The sequence below is a fragment of the Protopterus annectens genome, chromosome 8.part1 (genome assembly GCF_019279795.1).
Source record: "Protopterus annectens isolate FY-2018-M chromosome 8.part1, PAN1.0, whole genome shotgun sequence".
NCBI classification, from domain to species: Eukaryota; Metazoa; Chordata; order Ceratodontiformes; family Protopteridae; genus Protopterus; species Protopterus annectens.
This window is the reverse complement of record NC_056742.1, coordinates 137,496,359-137,523,780: the sequence shown is the minus strand read 5'-3', so window position 1 is coordinate 137,523,780 and position 27,422 is coordinate 137,496,359. Positions and strand designations below refer to the sequence as shown.

The following is a 27,422-nucleotide window of genomic DNA, read 5'->3' as shown; positions in this document are numbered from 1 at the left end:
GCCCGAAGCAGAAGCAGTTTGCAAGTGCCGGTCGGCCGACTCCTGAAATTTTTGTGTTTGAGTTTCAGAACCGAAGTCTTCAATAAAGCTAAGTACCCTGTTGGGGAAACTTTTTTTTCTTGCTCCAGACCGATGTCAGAAAAGTTAATAATTGTATTACTTGTTGGAAGCAAATACCTCATAAGGATTTTCATTCTTACTGTATTCCTTGCCTAGGCTCTGATCACAACGTTTCTGATTGTCGGTTTTGTGCTAGATTTAACCAACACATTATTAAGTGTTGGTATTCTTTTGCTTTAAAGTATTTTGGTAGCAGGTTTAATTATCCTAAAATGTCATTGGATAGCCATCCGACTACTGAAGTTTACAAAAAACGCAAAGAAAAGGATAAAGAAAAACTACCAAGGTCCAAAGCTGACGACGAAGCTTCTCCTAAGCCAGTCGCTGGTTTGTTGGTTCTCAGGTGCTTTTTCAGCCCCTGACACCCGCTACTTTAGAGTCGCAGGCCGCTACTGACTCCCACGTGGAGTCGGCCATGTTGCTGGATACTCAAAGTATTGGAGCTTCGGACGCTAATCCCTCAGATGGGTCCGGAGCCACTGAGCAGGTACCGGCTTCTGAGGGTGTATTCAGACCACAACATCTTTACATTAAAACAACTTCAGCTTCAAAGAAAAAGACTAAAGCAGCTTCTAAAGCAAAGAAACAAGCTTGAGTCGTGTGTACAGGCCTCTATGCCCTAAAAACAGATGATCAAGATGACCGAAGACCTGATTACCTTGATCAGGGGTTCCCATCCCCCTTCTGGTAAGAGGTCTAGGCAAGAGATTGACTATGAATCTTCTGATCAGGTTTCTATTTCTTCTGATTCCTTTTCTGATCAGGGATATTCTTTACCCCCCTATGAGGATTCTGATGCTGAAGAATCTATACCTTCAGCATCCCCTCCTGAGGATTATTCCTTTGGGGAGACCTTGCATACCATGAGGGAGCATTTTCACTGGGAAAGCCAAGATTTTTCAGAATCAAAAAAGAGGCTCAGGGATTTCCTTTTACTACCACAGCACAGGCCTCCCAGAGTCTGCATGTCCTCCCTATGGTGGCTTGGGTTTCCTCCGGGTGCTCCGTTTTCCTCCCACATCCCAAAGACATGCTGCAGGTGGATTGTACACACTAAATTGGCCCTAGGTGTGAGTGCGTGTGTGTGCCTTCTGTGGAAGGTTGGGCGTCGGGCTGGCAACTCGACACTGTAAAACTTCAAAGCCAATCATGAGCGGACAGGTGATCAGCTGTGGTGACCCCTAACCGGGAAAAGCTGAAAGACCACCACAGCACAGGCCTCTAGCCATTCCTCCTGTGTTAGACATTGTAGATGTGTTTTCGGAGTCTAGTTTGATCCCTGACTCCTTACCTCCAGCTCCTGTTAAGCCTGACAGATATTACAGGGTTCCTGACTATCACAAATTTCTTTTTAAAAACCCTGCTGCTGACCCAGAAACTATTTCACAGGGTCCCAAGGGAGTTAAGGCCTCTTCAGCAAAAAAACAACTCCCTCTGATAGGGATTCAAGGGCTCCGGATAGATGGGGAAAAAAGGTTTACACTTCTGCAACTTTGGCTATAAGGACCTTAAACTGTCAGTTTCATATGCTCAAGTATCAGCAACATTTCATGGGATTGCTTAAACAGAAAATTATGTTAAATTCTGAATGTGCTGAAAACAAGGAAATGTAGGATTTATTGCATGCAGCTGAACAAGCTGGAAAGCATACTTTGCAATGTGGTTTTGATTCATTGGAGGCCTCCTGCAGGGCTGCAGTCACGGGTTCTGTAATTAGGAGGCATGCTTGGTTAAAGGAACAAAATCTGCCTGATCATGTTAAGGTTAAATTACTGGATGCACCTTTACAGCATGATACTTTGTTTGGTGCTAAGGCAGAAGAGGTGTTAAAGAAAATTGAAGACAAAGCTAAATCTATGCAAACTGTTCGATGTTATGTGATCCTATCTCGCCTACATTCAGTACTGATGGGCTCGGAGCCGATCCCTCAGCTCCGACTCGGCACACTATGCTATAGAGCGAAGCCTCTTATTGGCTGAGCTATTTCTTATCCCAGGATGCACCACCACTAATCCCCCAGATCTCGTTTGCCGCTTACAAGCTAGGACGTGGTCTCAAACTTGGCTGAGCTAAGTACTGTTTTCTTCAAAGTTTCCTGTCAGGAATTTTGCTATTTTTACCCCAAAAGCTGTTTTAACAGCTATTGTTGTTGTACGAGTGGTTTTTGATAAATTTTGTTGAGAAAAATTGTGTTTTTGGTTAAGGGAAGGTTTCCCGTTTAAGTTAGAGGGGCCTTCCCCTATTCTTATCTAGCGTCTTTTATTTTTTATAGGAGGTCAAGTACCTGCTTAAGTTAGAGGGTCTTGACCCTCCTTTTCAGTGATTTTTGTCCTGATATTGTGTTTTATTTTGACATTGTGTATTGTCTTGTGTAAAAAAGAGAACATGGTTTTCAGTTTTCCTTGTGGTAAAATTTTTCACTAAACAGCTACTTTAACTTGTTTTTTTAGTGAACTGTCAGTCAGCATGTCTAAGGAACATAGACCCTCTGGGTTTAAAAAGTGCACGAGGTGTGGTTACAAAATGTCGATAACTGACGACCACTCCTCGTGCGTTTATTGTTTAGGCGCCAAGCACCTACAGGAGTCATGTAGCGTGTGTCACGCCTTTTCTTCTAGAGTCCTCCAAGAGAGGAAGAATAAATTAATATTAAAAGGGCTGATTAAACCCTCCTTCGAGGAGGCCTTATCTTCCTCTTCCTCTCCTACCAAGAAGAAAAAAGTGTCGGCTCCGACCAGTCTGTCGGAACCGACTGCCAAAAAACCTAGGCAGGCTTCTCCATCGGCACCACGGACTTCGGAGCCGAGGGCGGAACGGTCTGCCTCGATGCCTCCAGTCTCGACCCCTCTGGTTTCGGAGCCGAGGACTGGAGCATTGAGAGGCGGGTCACCTTCATCGGCTCCACTGATTTTGGAGCCGATGAGGGTTGCCGGCTCAGACTCTTCCCCTTCGGCGCCGAAGTCCTCATTGGCACCGAGGGAAATTGTTTTGAGATCTCTCTCGGAACCGATAGTAGTCGAATCCATTCGGAGCCGGTCCCCTAGTCCTATGGAGCCGATGGAGAAGTCGGTTCGGACCCGATCGGTGTCATCTAGATCCTCCAAGATGTCTGATTCGGACATCGACAGGGTGCTCCTAAGACTTTTCCAGTCTCCGGTGTTTCAAAAGTTAGTTTCGGCTCCAACCCATTCGGCTTCGTAGCCGATGGTTCACCCTGTTATTATGGTTCCTCCTCCAACAGCCTCGGCACCGTTGGTGCTGGTGGAGCTGATGGAGGTTTTCGGGTCAGGCCCGACCCTTACTCCAACTCTGGCTCTCGAGTTGGAGTTCGGTACATGGACTTCCTCTGTCGGCCACGGGGGGGACGCTTCAGGACTGATGTTTTCGGTCCCAAGCCTTCCTCTCGGTGCGTCGGCTGCGGGGGTACCGTCTACCGTTGTGGCCACGGTGGTGGGACCTTCCCAGGATTCTGAGGGTCCCGCCTTCAGGGCCATGAGGAGTGCGTTAGCCAAATCTTCTTTGGCTACCTCCACGATCTCCCCAGCTCCTTCCCTGCATACTGAGACTGGGTCTTTGGCAGTCCCCCTGTCCTTAGACAGCGGAGCCCCGGGGCCTGAGGTTACCCCCACTGGGGGTTCCCCCCCTCCTGGAGGTCCCTCTGAAGCTTCTTTGGAGGAACCCCCCAGGAAAAGATCGTGCAAGAGGAAGCACGTTGACTCCCCCGATGAGTCTCTCACATCAGACACTGATCTTGATGATGCTGAGGGGTCCCCTAAGTCGTCCTCAGATGATGTCTCCTTTGCAGACATCCTGGAAGCCCTTAAACAACGAGGCGGCTGGCAATCCAAACCCCCTTCTGCTGATGAGTCGATGTTCCTTAAGGCCTTCGGGGCTCAGCCCTCTGCCTCCTGGGTGTCTCCGCCCTTCGACGAGCTCCTAGATTTGATCTGTTGAAGGGCGTGGGAACACCCAGACTCTGTGGAACTGGTGCCTGCTCGTCCAAATAAGTTCCTGTCAGCACCCCCAGAAAAGTTTTTGACGAAAGGTGTGGCTGTAGATGCCTTGGTGGTGGCATCTGCTACCCAGCAAGATGTAGCAGAAGCTTCGACGTCCGTCCATCCTCCTAATAAGGAGTCTAGGAGCATGGATCGGTACGGTAAGCGCACCCTAAGTTCAGCGGTTTTTACTTTAAGGTCCCTGAACTATCTCACGCACTTTACCAGATTTCAGAGGGATCTGATTAAAGAACTTTCAGATACCCTCTTGGGTAACCTGCCTGAGCAGCTGGCCCAGACGGTTGGCTCTCAGCTGGCTACGCTGTCGTCCATATCAAACTCGTCCATGAGGCTCATTTCTTATGCGGCCGAAGGGGCGAGTAGAGCGGCGGGTACAGGCATTGCTCTACGGAGGCAAGCCTGGCTCCGCCTGTGTCATTTTGCGGAGGCCTTTAAGTCTTCCTTTGCCGACGCCCCCTTTGATGGGTCCTCTTTGTTTGGACCCAAGGTAAAGGACACATTGACCCGCTGCGAGCAAGAAGGTAAGACTTTGACTGCCGTAGGGGCACGATTTTCCACTCCCCTTTCGGCCTTAGCCCAAGGCTAAAAGAGGAGGGAAAATGTGGTTCCGTAGATCTCAGAAGTCTTACCCCTCACAGCAGGACTATCCCCCTTCTAGAGGCAGAGAGGGGGAAATTCTTCTGGAAGACGCAGTCCCAGAGGCGGCAGAGGCCCCCGCAACACTGGAGACCGCGAGTCCTTTCGTGGCTCTTCAGCCTTTCACAGTCCCTGAGGGATTGCCTGACTGTGCAGCTCCGGAGCCAGTCGGGGGTCGTTTTTCGAGGCACCTAAAAGCCTGGGAAGGTATCACTCAGGACCGATGGGTGCTTCGAATTATCGCCGGTTACGCCATCCCATTCTCTCACTCCCCACCTCAGTCCAAAAAAATCCCGGACCCGCCACCCAGTCAACGGGAAACTGCAGCCTCAGAAGTTTCAAAGCTGCTGCAAAAAGGAGTCATCCAACCGGTCCCCGCAGACCAGATCGGATTAGGGACTTACTCAAGATTCTTTTTGGTGCCAAAAAAGACCGGGGACTTGAGGCCCATTTTGGATCTCAGCATTCTAAACCGTTCAGTCAAAAAGTCCAAGTTCCGAATGGTCACCCTACAATCCATTCTCCCACTGCTGGAGAAAGGTGTTTGGATGTGCTCCATAGATCTCAAGGACGCTTATTACCATATCATGGTACATCAGGCATCCAGGAGACATCTGCGCTTCAGCCTAGGAGACAGTCATTTTCAGTTCCGCACGCTGCCCTTTGGTCTCACCACAGCCCCCAGGGTGTTCACCAAATGTTTGGCGGTCGTGACTGCTCACCTGAGAAGTCTAGGATTCCAGGTGTTTCCGTATCTAGACGACTGGCTCCTAACTGCCACCTCCAAGCATCTACTATTGCGGAGCCTACAAGCCACGATATCACTGGGCACTTCCCTTGGAATCACCTTCAATTGGCCAAAGTCTGTGTTGCTGCCATCTCAACGCATAAGATTCATCGGAGTAGAGATAGACTCAAACAGAATGCGGGTCTATCTACCTACAGAAAGGATAAAAACCATACAGGCTCAAGTTCGAGCCTTACTTCCCAGATCCAAAGCCCCAGCCAGAATGGTCCTGCAGCTATTGGGTTCTATGTCCGCCACGGTTCTTCTAGTTCCCCTAGCAAGGCTGCACATGAGAATTCTCCAGTGGCTTCTTTCAACTCAGTGGTCCTTTCAGGATCTCCCTCTGTCACCTCATATGGATCACGGAAACCTGCAAACGGGACCTTCGCTGGTGGCTGGTGCCCTCCAATCTGGATCAGGGATGACCCTTTGTTTCACCTCCTCCTGTGGCCACTTTGACTACGGACGCCTCCCAGATGGGGTGGGGGGGGGCATTCCCTGGGAAGGTCAGTCCAAGGCAAATGGCATTCGGAGGAGACCCTACTTCATATCAACATCTTAGAAATGAGGGCGGTGCTTCTGTCCCTACAAGCCCTTCACGATTACCTCCCTCAGGGCATAATTGCCGTTCACTCCGACAACATGTCAGTTGTCTGGTACCTGAACAAGCAGGGAGGGACCAGATCCTACCCCCTTTGCAGAGAGGCCATGAGAGTTTGGGAATGGGCAGTGTCGACCAAACGTTTCTAGTGGCGACTCATATCCCGGGCAAGTCCAATGTGATAGCCGACCGACTGAGCAGAACTATCATCTCTCCACACGAGTGGTCTCTGAACATTACGGTTGTAAATCAGATTTTCAGCAAATGGGGAGTTCCTTGTTGCGACCTCTTCGCGACTCCGCTGAATGCGAAGTGCAAAAAGTTCTTCTCCCTCACCCCGGCACCGGGGGAGAGCCCTATGGACGCACTAGCCCATCCGTGGCCCACCGGCTTGCTATATGCTTTTCCTCCAGTTCCTCTCCTTCCCAGAGTGATCCAAAAGGCGTCTCTCTTGGGGAGCAAAATGATCTTAGTTGCTCCTTACTGGCCTCGTCAAGTATGTTTCCCCTATCTTCGGAAATATGCACTGGAAGGTCCATGGTTCCTGGATCAGATCCCAGACCTATTGGTTCATCAGTCGGGACTATTCCACCAGTCCCTACACACCTTAAAATTGACGGCTTGGCTCCTCCTCTTCCGACTATAGTCAGGAATCATACCTTGGATCCAGAAGTTGTACACATTTTATCCTCGGCCCACAAGTCTGCTACAAAGAAATTGTATTCTAGCAAATGGAAGAGATTTGCTATTTGGGCTCAACTCCGGGGTCTGGATCCCATCACTATTCCCGTATCAGAAGTACTGAAATTTCTAACTTCCCTTTTCAATCAAGGCTCTTCAGTCTCTACCATCAAGGTTCAGTTGGCAGCTATTCCCAATTTTCACGAATCTATAAACCCACCTTTAATGAGCAACAGATTGTGTAAGACCTTGAAAGGTGCTGCGCTTTTACAACCTTCGATTTCTCATCCTGCTCCTCCATGGGATCTCGATGTGGTGTTGCGTGCCTTAACTTCCTCCCCCTTCGAACCGGCAGCAACATGTGATTTAAAATTTCTATCGTGGAAAACTGCCTTTCTGGTGGTGATTACTTCTGCCAGAAGGGTTTCAGAGCTTCAAGCTTTATCTGTAAAACCTCCGTACTTGGTTTTTCACAAAGATAGAGTATCTCTCAGGCCAAATCCATCCTTTGTCCCTAAAGTTTGTTCCAGTTTCTGCCTACAACAGTCATTAGAACTTCCAGTCTTCTTTCCGAAGTATTCTAACAAAGCGGAATACATATTCCACACATTAGATGTCCACAGGCAATTGCGATTTTATTTAGATAGGACCAAACAAACAAGGAAAACAGATCAATTGTTTGTATTCTTTTCGGACAATAAATTGGGCAAAGCCGTCACAAAGGTCACTATTGCCAAATGGATCAGGGACTGTATTACTCAAGCTTATTCTTCTAATAAAGAGCTTACGACCTCTGTCAAAGCTCACTCTACAAGAGCTATGGCTACTTCAATAGCATTCCATTCTAAGCTTGCCATTAGTGACATTTGTGCTGCGGCTACGTGGTCCTCCCCGCACACTTTCATTTCTCACTACAAATTGGATGTGGCATCTAGAGGACGAGCTTCATTTGGTTCCACAGTGCTCAGGAGTGTTTTCCAGTGAGCCACCCAGGATTTAGGTGCTAGGGACGCTGTCCCATCAGTACTGAATGTAGGCGAGATAGGATCACATAACATCTTTTAGTTATGTACTTACCATAACTTTAGATGTTTGGGATCCATCTCGCTACATTCAATAACCCACCCTCCTTCCCCCTTCCTTGGAGATCAGAGGATATCAGAAGGTCCGAATCCTGTTGTTTCATCTTGAAACATCTGGCAATGTTATATAAACAAGTTGTGTATGTGTGCATGAATGTGGACAAACAAGATCTGGGGGATTAGTGGTGGTGCATCCTGGGATAAGAAATAGCTCAGCCAATAAGAGGCTTCACTCTATAGCATAGCGTGCCGAGTCGGAGCCGAGGGATCGGCTCCGAGCCCATCAGTACTGAATGTAGGCGAGATGGATCCCAAACATCTAAAGTTATGGTAAGTACATAACTAAAAGTTTTTGCAAGTACAGCCACCTAGGTTTAGTAGACACTGGCCTACAAAAAAATTGGTCCTTTCATGTGTCAGACAGACCTCAAAGGGACAGATCCCAGGCGCAAGGTTCTTATAGGTCAAAACAATGGGGTGCTTCTACCTCCAAAGCTGGAGAAGATAAAGCACAAACATACAGAAAGCAGTCCCAATGACTTTTCCCTGCCTGCACCAAGCAGTTATTTTCTGGCAGCACCCTTAGGGGGAAAATTAGCACTTTTTGCTCAAAATTGGCACATTATAACCCAGGACAAATGGGTTCTAAATATAGTGTCACAAGGCTACAAATTCCATTTCCATACTCTGCCAAAGGCAATGGCTGGTCAGATCTGCCAAAAACTCAATGGGCAAAGGCACAAAAACAAGTTTCATTCCTCATGGACAATGGGGGCCATTCAGCAAGTACCAGAGCAAGAGCGGGGACAAGGATTTTACTTAAGACTGTTCTTGGTACTCAGGACAAGGCCTGGAGGCCAATACTGGACCTATGTATTCTGAACACATTCCAGGATATTCCAAAATTCAAAATGTTGACTTTGCAGCAACTTTTGCCCATGTTGGCCAAGAACGCTTGGCTTGTGACTTTAGACCTAAAAGAGGCATACCTGCATGTTCCAGTCAGACAGTTGTGCAGAAGACACCTCAGATTCAAGGCTGGTTCAATACATTACCAATTCTCTGCACTGCCCTTTGGCTTATCTCCTGCGCCCAGGGTCTTTACAAAGTGCCAGGCACCAGTAATTGCATTCTGCAGACAGAGGAATACAAATATACCCTTACTTGGACGACTGTGTAATTCAAGCAGAGAACAAGGACATTCTTCTACGTCATCTGGCATTTGTGAAAAGACTACTAACATGCCTAGGGTACACAGTCAACGAAAAGAAATCAAAATTAGTACCCTCTCAAGATATAACATTCCTGGGTGCAAGCTTGAATACAACTGCCCAGATGGTTTATCTCACGCCAGACAAACAAAGGCAACTGACTATCTATTTCACAGTGTTGGCAACAAAGGCCCAGTTATCTGCAAGAAAAATTCTGCAGGCTTTGGGCTTTATGGCATCCTACTAATTCCATATGCAAGACTGCATATGAGGAAACTTCAATGATACCTAAAGAGTGTTTGGACTCAACATTGCCACAGCCTGGAAACAAGGATTACTCTCATTCTCTGGCTGCAACAGGAGTTTCGATGGTGGGCAAAGGCTTGTCACCAGAACAAGGGACAGCCATTCACATTACCCCCAGCCAGGCAGATGCTAACAACGGATGCATCAGATTATGCCTGGGAGGCCCACATGGCAGGAAGATGCATTCAGGGCGCATGGACCTCAAACCAGCTGCAGCTACATATCAAGCAAAAAGAGATGCTAGCTGTACAAAATGCCCTGACAGCCTTCAAGGACCTTCTTCAACCGGGACAACTGCTGATAAAGATGGACAACACCACGGTCATGTGGTATATAAACAAGCAGGGGGGCACACATTCTTACCCCCCCCCCCTTTGCAGACTAGCTATGACATTGTGGGACACAGCTTTGACTTACCAAGTACATTTGCAGGCACAATTCCTGCCAGGAAAGGAAAATACTGTGGCAGATGAACAAAGCAGAAACCTCATGGATCCCCACGAGTGGCAGCTGGATCCACAAGTCTTCAGCATGATAACAGGGAAATGGGGATGGCTGGACATAGATCTATTTGCCTCCCCTCACAACTGCCAACTAAAAAGATTCTGCACATGGACTTACCACAGACAAGCATGGAAAGTGGATGCCTTATCTTTCAGCTTGAACCTATCAGTATATGCCTTCCCTCCACTGCCTCTCCTCCCCAAGGTACTCCTAAAGGTCAGACAGGAGAAACCAAAGATGATACTGATTGCCCCAGACTGGCCCACCAGTACTGGCATCCAATCCTAAGGGACTTGTCTCGTTACCCAGCTTGGACCTTACCTCAATTACCTCGCCTACTGTCCCAGCAAAACAATCAGATCCTGCACAGCCGACTTAGAACATTAAACCTGGAAGCATGGCGGATAATGTAGTCATACAAAAAACACCTCTCAGCAAAGCTGTGATGGATGTCATTCTGGAAGCCAGAAGGCCTAGTACAAGAAAGTCTTATGATGGAAAATGGAAGAGATTCTGTGCTTGGAACCCAGGCACAAGGAACTGATACAACTGTACCAAATATTCCTCCGATTTTGCAATACTTAAATGAGATGCTGGACAAAGGTCTTTTCATCGATTAAAATTCATGCCGCTGCCATTTCGGCTCATTACAATACAGAGCCACCAATTTTTTCTCACCCTTTATTAAAGCAGTACCTCAGAGGAGCAAAAAATTTAAGGCCTCCAAGGAGATGACCTCAACTTTGTCTTGGAAAAGCTCACCCTGCCTCCTTTTGAGCCAGCGGCTATTGTTGATATAAAGTTTTTATCTTGGAAAACAGCTCTGCTCCTAGCAATTACTTCCGCAAGATGAGTTTCAGAGCTACAGGCGCTCATGGCTGTGGAGCCTTTTATCATTTTTTATCCAGACAGGGTCTCTCTGAGAACAAACCCAACATTTATGCCTAAAGTGATGTCCAGTGTGGCTCTTAACCAAACTGTTCATCTGCCAAATTTTTATCCAAATCCACAGAACAAGGGGGAGAGAATTCTGTGTTCTTTGGGCGTACACAGACCGCTTAGATTCTACTTGGACAGGACCAAAGCTTTCAGGAAGACAGAGCAATTACTAGTGGCATATGCTGCAGGATCACAAGGAAAGGCTATTTCAAAGCAGACTATCTCAAAGTGGATAGGCCACTGCATAATTTATGCTATTCACACCATGGCAAACCAGTGCCCAAGGGCATTAGGTCACATTCCACCAGAGCTGCAGCCACTTTAGCAGCTTTTCTTAGAGGAGTTCCAACCAGAGACATTTTAGAGGCGGCGACTTGAAGTTCAGTGCACACCTTTACAAAGCATTAAAATCTGCCATTCTACTCTAAATCCAGAGCAGGCTTTGCCACTGCAGTTCTGCAGGGACTCATAGCCGCTCCTAATGCTGTTTAGCTCCAGCCTCCCAACCATTACTTTGGGACTCTACCCAAATGTAATGACTGCAGCAGTGAAACACAAAGAACATAGTACAGTTGTGTACACTTACCGTAAATGTAGATGTTTGAGTGTATTCACTGTTGCAGTCCAGGTTACCCACCCACCATCCCCCTTTTTTCTATGGATCCTATCTTTCCTTCTCTTATTTATACAACCTATGTGGTGTATTTTCTTATAGATGAAGGTAAAATTTATATTGGTGCATTTATTGTTTTTTATATATATATATATATATATATATATATATATATATATATATATATAAAATTTGGCTACCCTCTTAAGGGGTACCTGACATCTGGGGCAAGAAAAACTGAAGAAAATGGCGTCGGCCGCTTCTTTTATACCCCTGACGACCTGACGTCAGGGAAGGGGTGACAGCAGCCGACGCAGGACCTAAGGTTTTGGAATTCAGGCCGGCTGAGGGCAACCTGCCAGCAGGATTACCCAAATGTAATGACTGCAACAGTGAATACACTCTGACATCTACATTTGTGGTAAGTGTACACAACTGTGCTTTATCCCGTGGTGGGCTGCAGAGAGCTGTTTGAAAAGTGTACCCTCTGATATGTAGCTGTGGGTCCTTTCTTGAATGTCTTGAATGACTTGAATGACAGGTCCAATAATGCAAATACGTATGACGTAAAGAATGTAATGTGTGCAATAAAAGACTGTGTTGTAGCTCTACAGGTTATTTTAATGTGCTGGAGTGTAGTATTTGTATGCTATTTATAATAGACTTGAGCAAATAAGAGACTTGACAGGAAAAAAGTTTAATCACAAGTAATGAGTTGTGATGTTCTTCACAAGTTTCATAGGTTAGTATTAAGCTAACTGCCCTTGTGAGACATTTAAGCCTAGCCAATTATACCTTATGAGACTCAAACCCTGCACCGTGTGTTTGTAAGACAAACACCTTAACCAATAGGCTACCCTCCCAACCCTGTTTGGTTTGTTTGCATGCAGTGTTTGACAACTCAAACAGCCCATGTTCCATCTTTACTCATTTTGGTTTTACAGTGTGTTGTATTTTCATAGTGGCTTATATGTTTCTAGTAAGAAATATTAATTTGCAAGTGATTTGATAACAAAGTTATTTTGTAAGTGCAGTATATGTCAATAAAGGAGAATGTTATTGCTAAAATTATTTTGTGCACATCTCCATTAAATATTTGTATACTGAACACAATTTGGATAACTGTATTTAAAATAAATGTTGCTTGTTTTCTTTTATTTAGCTTGTCTGCCACAGCTGCTTAGTAATACTAACATTCATTATTATTTTTTTTTTTTTTTTAGAATTGGAAAAATTGGTAATCAGAAACGAGTGGTTGGTGTGTTGCTTGGCTCTTGGCACAAGAAGCTACTTGATGTGTCTAACAGCTTTGCAGGTAGGCATACCTTCTTTTTGTAGCAATGCAAAGATGTCTTTTTTTTCCTCTAGTTTTTTGCATTTTTTTCTGCCTGCCTACATAGGTGTTTAGCCCATTTATTCTGGACCCAGTGGTAGAGCCTCCAACTGACAGTGAGAAAAGACCAGTGGGGGACAGTCATTCAAATGGGCTGGTTTATGACTTTCGTTGTTGGCTGTCTGTTCTGTCTCCGGGTTGGGATGCATCTTCATCTGGCATTTTGAGAATCTAGCTGGATACCCCAGAATGGGACTGTGCAGGTGATCCAGGATGAACAGTTTTAATTCCTAATAGATCCTCCGGCTACAGAACTACCAGTTGCCCTGCCCCACAAGGCTTTATCAGTAGTGATGCAGAGGTAAGGAGCATTTTACTGTTAAACCCTATTTCTTACTTAGATGGCTGACCTATACACCTTTATCTCAGTAAGTGCTTGCTTGATTTTGCCTTGCATAGCAGACACACTCTTCAAATGTCTGGTAAAGCTAACTACACATCCTTTGTGTAGTGTTGCATACCATACTCCTGCAGATGTCAACATTGTAAGTGATAAAACCCACATTGGCCACTCACTTTCACCCTCCCCTTGTTGGCTTCTTCAGCATTCAGGTCAGTTGTTAACCCTGAGTTGTCTGGGTTAGTCGGGGCTTTTATCCTTGTGTGCCATGGATCAAGTACTTTTCTCCTGAAGCCTGTGTTTAAAAAGGTAGATGGGGGGAAAACATGTTTGTTGTGATAATCCACTTAATATACACTTTGAACTTTTTTGGTTTCATGAGGGGAGGGCTCATTAATCATAGGTTTATTTTATAGTATTCTGTACTTCTACTGGATATATTTTTAAACCATAATTTCAAAGAATCTGTGCAAGGCATAACAGAATATATGTTTTAAGGGAACTCAGAATCCACATTAAAAGAATACCCCAAATAATTAGACTGTGTAAATGGGGTAACTTATTCAGGCAGTAGAAGTGGGTTGTTGGCATAATAATTAAGGTGTTTACCTTAGAGAGAACATACAGGGTTTGATTCTCAGATGGGGTAATTGGCTAGGCTTAAAATAGCCCACAAAGGCACTTAACCTAGTGTGTGAACCTAACAATAAAGTCTGTATTATCTAATTTACTATACAAGTGTAAGAGAACAAGATCTATCTTCAGTAGGTAATCATTGAACACAAATACATAAAACTGGAATATACTTTAAAAAAACATTAATGTTGAGATCTATTAAAACTTTTTTGGAGAATATGTATATGGAAATTGTTAAATCGAGCACTTTGTAAACCCCATAAAATAGCTAAAATCACAAACCATTACCATTCTTCAGGTAGCATGCATACCTAATTAACATATTTCAAAATTTCTGTTTTCCTCCAATTCTGAGAGATCCCTAACAATCACTTAAAGTACTTTTCCTTTTCTCAGAGCCTAAAAACAGCATTATATCACCAAAAACAAGTAATGATATACACCCTGAAATCAACAGTTGACTCGGACTTTCAGATGTGGTTTCAGAGACACTGTAAAGTTGTCCTGTACAAAGTCAACTTGCAAAATTAATTCATAATCTCCTTTCTATCATGCGCACACAAAGACGTTCAAAAAGACGAGCTGAAACTCTACTTTTGTATCTCATGCACAGTCTGTTCACACTCCAAGCCAGCTGTTAAGGTAATGGATGTAAAGAAATTAAAACAGTTATGTCTGAAATGCCAGATATGTAGTGAAAAATGCTCTGCTGATGGTGTATTGTTAACAAGAAAATGCCAACATTTTAAAAAATATATTTTCATTAAACTTGAACTTGATACTGCATTTTTATGTGCCATTTATGGAGAAAAATTGTTAGCGAATTTTACAGTAAATTGAGTCAGAGTGAGGTAGAAAAGAGAATTGAAAACTCAAACCTAGTAGTAGGAAACCAACCAAAAGTGTAATATTTAAACAGAAGTAGTTCATTTGAGATATGTTTGAGTAAGACGTCCTGAAAAGAAGAGGAAATTTATTTTATTTTATTTTACATTTGTTAACCGGGAGTGTCTGAGCCGAAAAGGCCCTTTTTCCGCAGAGGCCTGGGGAGGAAAGCTCCACAAAGATAAATTACCGACACACTTAGTTATTTAGACATGATCAGTATACACGCAAATTACAGGAGACATGTTTTTACAGTGGTATGCGGCACATAAACAGTTACAGTGGAGAGAACAAACAAAAAATATTAATTTTAAAAATAAAGGTAATTAATAGATTTGTGGTGTACAGCTGAAATTTGGAACATAGGTAGAATACATACATAGTACACAGGTACAGTACATACATTGTAGATTAGCCAGTGTTTGTGAGTAAGATTGAAAACTATTATCAAGTGCTCTAGATTTTGTATGTATGTGTTATCCGCTTTCACTAGCCTGGGGAGCAATCATGGCACTGCCAACTTTCCTTGAGATGTTGCCTGATGAGGTCTTTAAAGGAGGCTTTGGATGATGTGTTTTGAATGCTTGTAGGGACAGAGTTTCATTTTTTAGCCACTGAACTACTGTATAGTGCATCTCCAAAGCTATTGACTTCTAGTAGTAGTAGGTTGCTTGATGATTTAAGAGGCCTTTGGGCTGAGTGATGTTGTACTAGGTTTTATGTATGTGTTATCTGCTTTCACTAGCCTGGGGAGCAATCATGGCACTGCCAACTTTCCTTGAGATGTTGCCTGATGAGGTCTTTAAAGGAGGCTTTGGATGATGTGTTTTGAATGCTTGTAGGGACAGAGTTTCATTTTTTAGCCACTGAACTACTGTATAGTGCATCTCCAAAGCTATTGACTTCTAGTAGTAGTAGGTTGCTTGATGATTTAAGAGGCCTTTTGGCTGAGTGATGTTGTACTAGGTTTTTGAGGGCAGGACACTTATTGGGGAGGTAATAGAATGACAGAGGCAGAGCGGATTGTAGTTTAGGAGGTTGGGCAGTTCAAGCCAGTGGAGCGGTCTCAAAGCAGTACAGTGATGAGTTCTATATGAGCAATTTGCAGCAAAGCGGGCAATTCTGTTATAGCAGGCTTCCATTTTGCTTAGTTCAGTTTTGTTAAGATTAGTCAGAATGGGAGATGCATATAGTAGGGTGGATAGAAGTTGGGAGCGAGCAATGGCTGATGTTGTGTTGTTGGTAAGAAATGGTTTGATACGGTAGAGCGACCCCAGTTTGGCATGTACTTTTTTAATAGTTAAGTTGAGATGACTATCATATTTTAGGTGGGAGGCTATGGTTATTCCCAATAGCTTAGCCTGTGCCACTGGAGCAATTGGAGTAGCATTAGTGGAGTAGATAGTGAATTGACTGTTAGTGTTTTTGTTAGAACTGGTTATAATCATAAGCTGAGTTTTCTTTGGATTGAGGATAAGTTGGGCTTTGGTAAGGTAGTTTTCAACGTCAGAGAATGCTAGTTGAGTTGTTTGCAGGAGGGTGGAAATGTTTTGTGCAGCACAGATTAAGGTAGTGTCATCTGCATACTGAATTATAGATGCATGCTGTGTGGAGGTATGGAGGTCATTTGTGAAGACTGTGAATAGTAGTGGTCCTAAGATAGAACCCTGTGGGACTCCTATAGTTATGGGCAGCTGAGAGAGAGAATTTCCCCTTTTCCCAGCTTGGTACCTGTCAGTTAAGTAGCTTTTTAACCAGGTAAGAGTGGAATTTGATAGATGATATTGGTTTAGTTTGTTTAGCAGGATTTGGTGTGAGACTGTGTCAAATGCTTTGGACATATCCAGAAAAAGAGTTGACACGTGTAGGCCTTCATTTTTGAGACATTTTACTGTGTCTGTGAAGCAGAGGAGGGAGGAGGGCTGTAGTGGTACTATGGGCAGGTCTGAAACCATGCTGGGTAGGTGACAGGATGTTTCTGTCTTGGAGATAGTTTAGCATCTGGGTATGGATGCATTTTTCTAGGATTTTGGCCAGAGGGGAGAGTAAAGCAATGGGTCTGTAGTTATTAAGTTCAGAGGAGGTCCCGCCTTTATGTATGGGCGTAACATAGTATATTTTCCAGAGTTTGGGCACATAGTTTTCAACAATTTGATCTGTTTATGAGAGTGGAGACTGGGATAGCAATAGCATCTGCTGTGAGTTTCAAGAAATAGCTGGGGAGTAGGTCGGTGCTGTTGATGAGGTTTTTAGTTTGGAGAGCATGCTTTTGATTGAAGTGGTGGAAACTGTTTTGAGGGTAAAGCTTATATTAGTGTTATTTGTGTTGGGGGGGATAGTGAGGAAGGAACTGTCCTATGATACTAAGGATAGAATTGAGTTCACAAAGTGGGAGTGATGGGAACTTTAGTGTCAGGAGTGATTGGTTTGGGGGTAGCCTTTTGGGTGGATTTTAGTAGCTGGTTTACATTTTTCCAAAATTTTTGCGGGTTGTGTTGGTATTTAGTTTGTAATGTTGTGTAGTAGGATTTTTTGTCCAGCCGAATGCAGTTTTTGCACGGTTGCGCAGTTCTTGGTACTTAGTTAGGCTTTGTGTTTCTTTTTTTTTTTTTATAGTAAAGCCAGGCAGTGTCTCTGGACTTGAGGATTTGTTTGGTTTCTTTACTGAGCCAGGGGTTTGTAGAGGTTCTAATCTTGATTTTGCGCAATGGAGCGACAGTGTCTAGGTGTTTGTAGAAATGTTTTGTTGAAATATGCTACAGCCTGGTCAAGTGGGAGGGTTTTTAGGGGGGGTCCAGTCACAGTTACAGAGTAGAGTGTTGAGGACCTCAGGAGAGAATTTTTTTGTGTTTCTAGTGGATATATAGTTAGTGGTTTTGGATATGCTTGTTCTACTACGTATAAAGTATATTATGTTGTGGTCACTTAAGGTGTCTGGGAGACTGCCTGACTGCCTGTGTGAGGGTACAATGTGGGGTTGTTAGTTAGGACCCAGTCAAGGATGGTTCCCTTTTAGATTTTTATCACATCTAGTTGGAATTTGGACAACTGCTGGTAGCCATGGAGATTTATTAGATTACTTGGTGGTTCTGATATACAGGCCTGCCTTTATAAAATGGGGGAAAACACTTATGTTTAAACGGCCAATGGCTGTTTAATTCACAAGCTCTGGACATTTTTGTTTTGTTAGTCTAAATAAAGACCTTAGTGAGTGTCATTTTGAAAACAGTGTTGTCACAGTTTCAGAGAACTTGACTGAGGAGGAGAAGCAGAAGGTTTGAAGAAAATAATGTGTCTTCATTTTGGACGTGTTTCTGACAAAAGAGTACAGAAGCTGCTTGGCAGGTCAGGAAGAAGGAAATGAATGTGTTTGTCTTGAAAGAGATGGAGTACTGTGCTACCTGCCTAAATATAGTGGACGTGAACATTGGCCCTTAAGCACATTCTGAGGGTAGTGGGACAGTTGCTGTGTATTTATTTATTTATTTTTTTAACTTGAAACTGGTACTTGGTGCCTTTGATATCATTGATCAGTATACACATTTCAGTGCTGATAGCGTTATGAACACAGAGAAACCATGAGATTTTGTAGCTTATTCACTGTTGGATAGTCAAGCATGGTCCACCTTAGAAGTTAGTGAAAGTGGAGGCGAATTCTATAATGATGTAATTATAGATAGGGCAAAGAACTATATAATAACTGTTACTGTGGCATGCACAGAGTCTAGGAAAGAATAGACTCCTAGAAAGACAGACGCTAACAGAAACAATGTTGCACATAAAAGCTGGTGGATGCTTCTGTGAAAACTCATTAGATTGTGGTCCGATGACAAAATTATTTATGTAGTGCTTGTAGCTACAGTCAACATCAGCTTGCGTTAGGTTAGTACCCAATTATCTTTCTGTCCCTGGTTATAATTTGCTTGCTGCAGAAGTAAGGCAGTCGGGAACATCGTTATTTTAGGATTACATTTGTGAGGGTGAGATGAAAGTTTTAACTGAAGCTGTTCGGACTGAATTTAAAGAGCACTACAGGAACAGTTTTGTACAATAAATGAAAAGCATGAAATGGTAGAAAAGTGGTATTACTAAAGGGCTGACTGTGCAGAGAAGAAAGGATCCAGAGTCACCATGGCCAGAATGGATTTGCAGTATTTATGGTTGAGTCATTCCATGCTGCATGGAGTCGAGAAAGAAACAGAAGTTATCTGGCAGTTAGCTCAGAGGGTTAAGGCTGTAAGATGTAATCTGTGGATTATAGGGCTCAGTTCCTTCAGCCCCTAGTTGCCTATTGTGTGAACTTGAGCAACCTAACACTATGCTATGCACGTAGGTACTGCGCAGCCAGAATAAACCATAAAAACACTGTTGGCCAGCAGATACGTGAAATGGAGCAAAACAACAAAAACACGCAATAAGTTACTGAAAATTCATAACTTTAATAGTCAGACCGGTTTCAGCAAATAAATGCCTTCAGTGATACAAGACAAAAAAACAGAGGCAATACTTCATGAATATTTATAAGCATGCCCAACCAATGAGAAACACAAACCTATCAATGTAAAAAGTGGAAGGATCCCACACCCAAAGTTTCAGTTTCAAGTATAAAATACTATTAAAGATATCAAAGAAAAGGTTGGTATAGCAGCGTGAATCCATAGGATCAACAATAGCAACATAAATAATTAATCCAAAAATAGTGATGTATGCAAATATGCAAAGAATGAAATAATAATGCAACAATCCACTAAACTAACAATAAATACATGGCTAGAACAGGATTCCAAAACCACATACAGTAATTGTTACACCAATAAATGGTAGTGACGTGATAAACTAACAAATTGTATAATGAGCATAAATAATGATGATAAAACATTATGAAACATAATAAATGCATACATAAACGCCATAGGCATATGTTCATCATGAAAAGTTGTGGTTAATAATGATAAACATGTAGTTCTAGATAAAAGGACGTCGAATAAGGTATCCCACTGGAGCCTGAAATACATAAATACAATAGTGAATTGTTACATTGAAACATGTGGCATCAGCAATAAATCATACATTACAAATAATATCAATGATTATAAATGATCATTCAGACCTGGTGGGAACAGTGCTCCCAATGTAGTGATCCAGTATTTTTCTTTATGATGTAAAATGCTGTGCCATCCTTGAATTATTCCGATCACCTATGATCCTGTCGATAATCATAAATGTGAATTGAGCATGTGGATGCTTCAGTGTGTGTGACGAAATAGGGCATTATGATCTTTTTTATTCTTGATGTCACTACTGTGTTCATTGATACGTGTTCTAAGTGGTCTGGACGTTTGACCAACATAAAAGGCCGAACAATGACAAGTAGCTAAATATACCACCCAGCTACTACTACAATTACCAAATATTTTACAGTCATACACTTTACTAGTATTCTGACGAGTGGATTGTTTAAATTTACGAACCTGTTTACAAGAACCACAGTGACTGCAGGGAAAGGTTCCTAACAGTTCGTCCCCAGACATAGTTAACTGTTTATATATTGCCCCCCTCCACTTTCCTTATGTTTGAAATGAGAGAACAATGAACGTAATGTTTTTCCTCTTCTATAGCTGAACTGGCACTGAGATCCCAAAAGTTGTCTCAGCTGGTCATTAGCCAATAGGATGTTCCAATGTCTGTTGATAATGCCCTTGATTGCATTATGGTTTCTACCATAGGTTGTCACAAACCTTATAGAAGATGAAGTTGGATCACTATGCTGAGTCTTGTATTGTAGTAAGATGTCTCTATCAATACTGGTGGACCAATCCCAAGCCCTAGCTATGTCTTGTTGTTTATAGCCTCTGTTAACAAATCAGACTGGCTTTCTCATATTCCATATGTGTGGAGTTGGTGCGTTTCATCCGCATGAAATGAGACTTGGGTATGTTGCGGATGGTGTGGCATGGATGCATACTAGAAGCATGCAGTAAGGTATTGTATTGGGGATATTTGCAAAAGGTCTTGGTATTCAAAGTGTGATCGGTGTTCCTGGTGACAGTAACATCCAAAAAATTAATGAATTGTAAATTGTATGTGACCGTAAATTCAATTCCCCAAATGTTGCCATTAAGATATTCCACAAATTCCTGCAGATGTGTAGCATCCGCCCGCCACACCATCCAGCAATCTACGCCACATATCAATTTCCACAAGATATATGTTGTGTAACGGTTCATAAATCATGCATTCTTCAAAAAAAGCCATGAAAATATCGGCATAAATGGGAGCAAAAGAGGCTCCCATGGCGGACCCTGGACCTGCCAAAAACATTCCCCTTGAAAGTAAAAGATGTTTTTATTTAATACATGTTCAGTCATACAAATTAGTAGTGTATTAAATCCTGGAGAATATAGGGCAGAACGGTCCAACCAATATTGTAGTGCCTGTAATCCCGCCCAGTGTGGAATACTTGTATATAAGACTTTGACATCTAATGAACACATAAGCCATGTAGGTTCCAACTGTGTGTCCTGAATGATGTGTCGTGTCTTGTAATCTTGCCCTGACCAAGCTCAATAGAGGTTTAAGATGTTGGGTAAAAAACATGGATAATGGTTGTCGTGTCTTGTAATCTTGCCCTGACCAAGCTCAATAGAGGTTTAAGATGTTGGTTAAAAAACATGGATAATGGTTCCGTCAAGGAACCGATTCCCGAAACAATAGGTCTACCTGGTGGATTGGAAAGCGATTTATGAATTTTGGGGAGAAGGTATAAAATTTGTTATCCACTGTTTTTGTGGATCCTGAACAGTGAGGTGCAAAACACTAGTCCTGCTAATAATGCCTTCCTCCTCAGGTAAATGCAAAAAGGAATCTATCTCCTTTTTGAAGACTGGAGTAGGGTCCACATCCATATGCATGTAGCATCTAGTGTCAGAAAGTTGTGATCTGCCCTCACTAAGATAGTGTCTCATGTTCATAACCACCACTGCTCTCCCCTTGTCAGCTGGTAAAATTACAATATTGTGATTATTGCGTAATTGTTGTAGAGCTGTTGTTTCTGGCGGTGATAGATTGTGACCAAGTATGGTATATTTCTTATGTTGAAAATGTAGATCTCGGAGTACAGATTGCATGAAAATAGAAACATGTTTATTCATAGGGGGCTGAAATTCAGATTTGAGAAATCTGAATTCAGTAGATCTTTGAGGCTCCCTGTCATCAAAAAACAATTTAAGGTTAAGATTACGACAGAAACTGGTGATATCTTTAACAATTTGATATTCATCTGAAAAAAAACCTGGGTACAAATCCAAGTCCTTTATTCAAAAGTTGTTCCTGTTCATCAGACAATGTTACATCAGACAGATTTAAAACATTTCGGGTGGCTATGGGTGCAGCCTTAGCACCCAGCTATGCCAATTTATTTATGCAAGGATGGGAGATAGCCAATATTTTTGGAACTTTTGCAAAGAATGTCACAAAAATGCTGAGATTTATTGATGACATTCTTATAATTTGGAACGGTTCTGTGGAAGAACTAGAAGCATTCTTAAATTATATTAATAATATCTGTTCATATATCAAATGTACTCATACTTATAGTAAAGAAAAAAATCATTTTTTTGGATCTCGCTATTTATAAGAAGGATGGAAGATTAGTTTCAAAGATTTATAAAAAAGAGTGCCAAAATAATATGTACTTACATTACTCGAGTTTACATCCTAAGAAGACAAAATGGAATATTGTTAAAGGCCAGATCAGTAGAATTAGTAGTCTAACAAACGATGAAAACATTTTTTATAAAGAAGCAAATAGTTTTTGTAAAAAGATGAGTAATACAGGATATCCTGAACATATGTTAAATAAAATTATGAATGAAGAAGTTCTTAAAAGAAACAATGTGATGATAGATGAAGCCCATACAGAACATAGTATGGACTTCACGACAGCTTTAGCAGTACAAAATAGCATTGATTCTTATGAGATGAAGAACATCATTAGAAATAATTGGGCCATCTTCAAAGGTAATAAGGATCTCCTACAGAAACTAGGAGATGAACCCAGATTTGTGCAGAAGAGAGCTAAGAATTTTAAAGATTATTTTCAAACCAAGTTAAATAAATGTAAGGTAATGGAAGAAAGAAAAGGCATGTTTAAATGTTTCAATTGTAATTATTGTCAATTTTTATACACGAAAAGTAATGAAATATTATTAGGAAAAACTATAGTTAAGGTTCCGGGCAAATTTACTTGCAAGTCCAAAAATGTAGTTTATTTATTAGTATGTTTAGAATGCATGTGCTTCTATATTGGCAGAACAAGTAGAGAATTATATAGAAGGATATATAAGCATCACTATGCAATAGGTAGAGGGGATGCAAAAAATGCAGTGGCTAAACATTATATAGATAGCAAATGCAAAAATAATTTTAAATGCTTAGTTATTGATGCAATTCACCCCAAAGTTATAAACATTAACATTGAAGAAGAGTTGGGTTGGCTTGAATACTGCTGGCAAGTCAGATTAAATGCATATTTTTACCCTGGACTAAACAATAGAGAAGAATTCATTATGTATCTAAAAAGAAAGGGGCTTAAGCATTAGCTTTAGTATTCTTGTCTTTTTAATTAACTAATTCCAATTTATGGGTTAATTATGTTTGTTGATGTTTTAATTGATTTTAGAATGATATACAAGTGTATTGCTTTTGCTTCACCACCAGTCTGAAGAAATATCCGTTGTTAGGAGATGAAAGCGCTCACGTGTGGTGGAATTTTGGAGTGATTCGTGTCTGGAATAAATCCTGGCTTTACCTTTGTGCTGTGTCTGTCAACACTTTTTACTTTTGGAGTTTGTTTTGCGATTTAGTGTTCTTTTTGGCTGCTTTTGTGGATTTGATATTCACAATTAGTTATGTTAAGAAATTCTGTATGAATCCCTCCAGGGAGTTGTGTTTTGTGACTGTGTTTGCGTCCACCTCGACGCCTGGTGCCATTTCTAAAGGGACAGTAGTGTTGGGTCTTTTACGATTGGGTGATTCCTTATGTCTGGTACTATCATTATCAGTAAATGAGGAATCTTCCCCTAATGTGCTAGTATTGGACCTGTCTCTAGTTTTTAAAATAGACCTAGATCTTTTCCTCGTCCTAACAGGTGTGGACCCCTGATCAGCATCCACAAATCTGACAGTCCTTTGTACCTCAAATGGGCGTCCTCTTTGATAGTCTAAGCTATCCCTATTGAATTTTTTAATTTTTTTTTCTTTGGTTATTTTCTCATGGTTTGTCAATTCCTTAGACAATTTCTTAATAGATTGTTGGAATGTAGGAAGAGACTCAAACTTTTTACATTCCTGGCACATTATGCTAACCTCATTGAGGTTAGTATCTACCATCCTGCCATAATACTGGGTCAATATATTAACAAATAACATGGATGCCTTCTGAAGAGCTTCTTTCCATTCCTGATTTAATCTGTCTTCTGGTCTACCTACTAGAGGTTGTAGCCGGACCCTTAGGCCCCTGGGAGCAATATTTTTACTCAGATAGGCACAAAACAATTTGAGGTGCCAAATATTAGATATAAGATTTTTTAAACCCTTGGTTGGGGAATGAAAAGCCAAATCACTATCTTGGAGTAGTTGTTGTCCAGACTCAGATGGATTACTGTCTATTGAGGAACCAATACCAAACACACTAATGTCCTCCCTATCTGCACATAATCCAGATAGGATCTTGTCCAAATCCATGCTGTTAATATATTGATAGTGTTGCTAAAAGTACTGACACACCTGAGAAAACAATCGGTCCAAAATACTGATGTCAAATTGTATGGATGCCAAAAAGGGGGTACCACACCCAAGTATAATTGGGCTTGTAAAACGTGATGAAAATAAAGATAATAAAAAACTAGAACAGGTCCCAGTAATGCACAATTGTAAATCCTGACCAGTCTGGATTATGAATCTGAAACCTCAGTCATGGTAGTGAACATAAAGATAATAAAAACTAATGCCGATTTAGATATCGCACCATTCTACATCAATGTTAATAATGAGTCTTGAACATAAATCAAGTAACTGTGACGCATCCAGATAATGCAGCTGGATAATAACCATGTACTAATAAGTAAACTGAAATGGATGATACTTAATACGGTACCACAGTCACCTAATTATACAAAAATCTGGTGCATTTAATCATAAACAGGCCTGATGAAATGCCATACGGTGATAAAATATCACAATTCAAACCATCCACTTGTAAACAAAAATAGAGGATGCAAATCGACAATAATGAGTACCAAAAACTCCCAAGAAATACGATATAGCTTGAAAGTGCCAGGTTCTTTAACAATGTGACCTAGAACAGCCCTTATGGGATACTAAATACTGTAAATAGCACTGAGGATCCAACAATACAGATCAAGAATTGAAAGCTTTCAAAATATGAAGGTGAGTGTGAACTTAAGCAAGTCATTTAACCAGACTGTGCTTGACGGCAAATCTGAATTTAAACTAGGCTCCTCCATGATCTCCTGGTATGCAGGCCTAGTAACTAGTTAAGAACCTTTGGATATATATTCAGCTCTTGGCCAGCTATTTCTTCGACTGCTGGTAGATCAAAAAAATGATCACCCCCACCCACCTAGCCTCCCCTGAGGAAAGTGAATCAAATATAGCCACCAACCAGGCTGTGTGCCTCATGAATGGAGAACAGCAGCAGTCACCCTCTTCACAAAGGCTGGCTGTGTACGGACACTGGGAACTACAGACCTACAAATCTCACTAGTGTCATATGCAGAACCATGGTAAGAATTATTATGGAAATGATCAATAGTGACATAGGAAACCTCCAGACACTGGACCCCCAACACAGTTTGGTTTAGTCAAGGGCAGGTCATGCCTACTCAGCCTGGTAGACTTATTTGAGAAGGTCCCCAAAGCAAGGGACGAGGGCAGAATGGTTCTGACTGCTTATCTTGACCTACAAAGGCATTTGATGCAGTACCCTACTTGGGCGTTGGTGACAAAACTGAAGAGATTTATGTATAAAACCCTTATGTCATCTGGTAGATATAAAGATGGATTACAGACTGGGAAACAGGAAGCTAGTATTGGAGAAGTCAACCTCTACAGAGGGGACAGTCACCAGTAGAGTCCCGCAGGGATCTGTCCTGGAACCGCTACTTTTTTAGCATTTCTCTGAAGTCATGGCCAACATCAGGGGCTTCTGGCTGATCAAATTTGCAGATTATTGGAGATTAGGAGCAGTCCTAGAATCCCCCACCAATACTAGTGCTCTCCAGAAATGTCTGGCACAGACAAGTAAATATTGCCAGAGTCATGGACTAAAACTAAATGCCAGGAAATGCACAATAGAGTACTTCGGGAAGGCCTCCATCACTGGTAACTATCATAGTGACAAGACAGCTCTATGAATCAGCCCATTGATCAAAGACCCAAGTAGACCATAATCTAGGCTCAGTACTTTTGTAAAAATAAGAGTGGTGAGGTGAAATACTTGCTGAAGTCATTACAGAAAACTCAAGGGAAATAAAAATAGGATGGAGAAATTTGAAATGAATAATGAAGAGTTTGATCTAGATAAGGCAGCTCCACATGCTGCATTAAGGTAGTAGCATCACTCTCATAGTTCAAAACTCAGATTTGAAGGCATAAAAAAGGGTGCAGCGTACATCTGAAATGGTTTACAGTTACATGATTGAGACTCTGAAAGTCAAGTTGAGCTGTGCAAACCCTGCACACCTACAGTCGGAATGTCAGATACTAACATTACCAACTGTCAGAACTTGCCCTCCTTCCCAACCAAGTTGGAGATTGATCCTGGCTCCAGAGTGGTAGGAAATTTCAGCATTCAGTGAGGTTTTCTCTGTTATTCCAGTACTTGGCATGCTGTCTTTCGACCTAGGGTTGGGATTATTGTTCTTATCAACCCTCTGAGTTTCGGACATGCAGTGAAGTCTTAGGCTGAGCTTGTCAAGCTATACAAGTCACAGCAGTCAGTATTGCCACTTTTGCAGCCAGCTAATATTGCAGGCCATGAAAGGTCTTTTGACACATCTTGTATAGAAGAAACTCTCATTGAATCAAGAACAGTCCTCTGACTCTCAAATGATATTTGGAGCATTACTTACTAAAGGCATGTATATGAAATTTGGCAAAGTAGAATGGGATACAAAGATGGAAAGGTGATTTTGAAGAAGTTGGTAATGTTGATCAGAAGCATATACCTAATAGGTTAGTGTATACCCTTAAAGAAACTCCAAAAGGAATGATGGCAAGTGCACAGATTGAGGCTAGAGTTTTGAAGAACTGGGTAAAAAAGAAATTCAAAAACATTTGCCAATACATTCATCAGAATTGCTTTATCTCCCTTTGGATGTAATTTTTCAGATGCATTGGAAGGTTTATTCCGTTGATGTTTCAGTTTGTTTTCACATGATCTGGATCTCTCTTGTAATGTTTGTCTTTTGAAGTAAGATGAGTGTGATATTTGTGGAAACTCTTAAGTGTGTATGGCCTGGCAGCTTAACTATTAGCAAAGTGGAGACATCATTAGTATGGAGAATCTCACAGGTTGACCGTGATGTGTTCCACTGGCTAGAGGGGAACAATAGTCACTGGAGTGCTTGTCTGCCATGTGGATGACTCTAT

The 27,422-nt window shown here is 42.0% G+C and overlaps 1 protein-coding gene across 1 annotated transcript in view; it reads left to right on the top strand.

Annotated features, from left to right (window-relative positions):
* PSMD7 (proteasome 26S subunit, non-ATPase 7) overlaps positions 1–27,422 on the top strand; it is a 718,833-nt gene that overhangs the window by 44,891 nt on the left and 646,520 nt on the right. Inside the window, exon 2 of the mRNA XM_044081778.1 lies at positions 12,720–12,811. Coding sequence (XP_043937713.1) covers positions 12,720–12,811 — 92 coding nt within the window. The remainder of the gene's footprint in view (positions 1–12,719; positions 12,812–27,422) is intronic.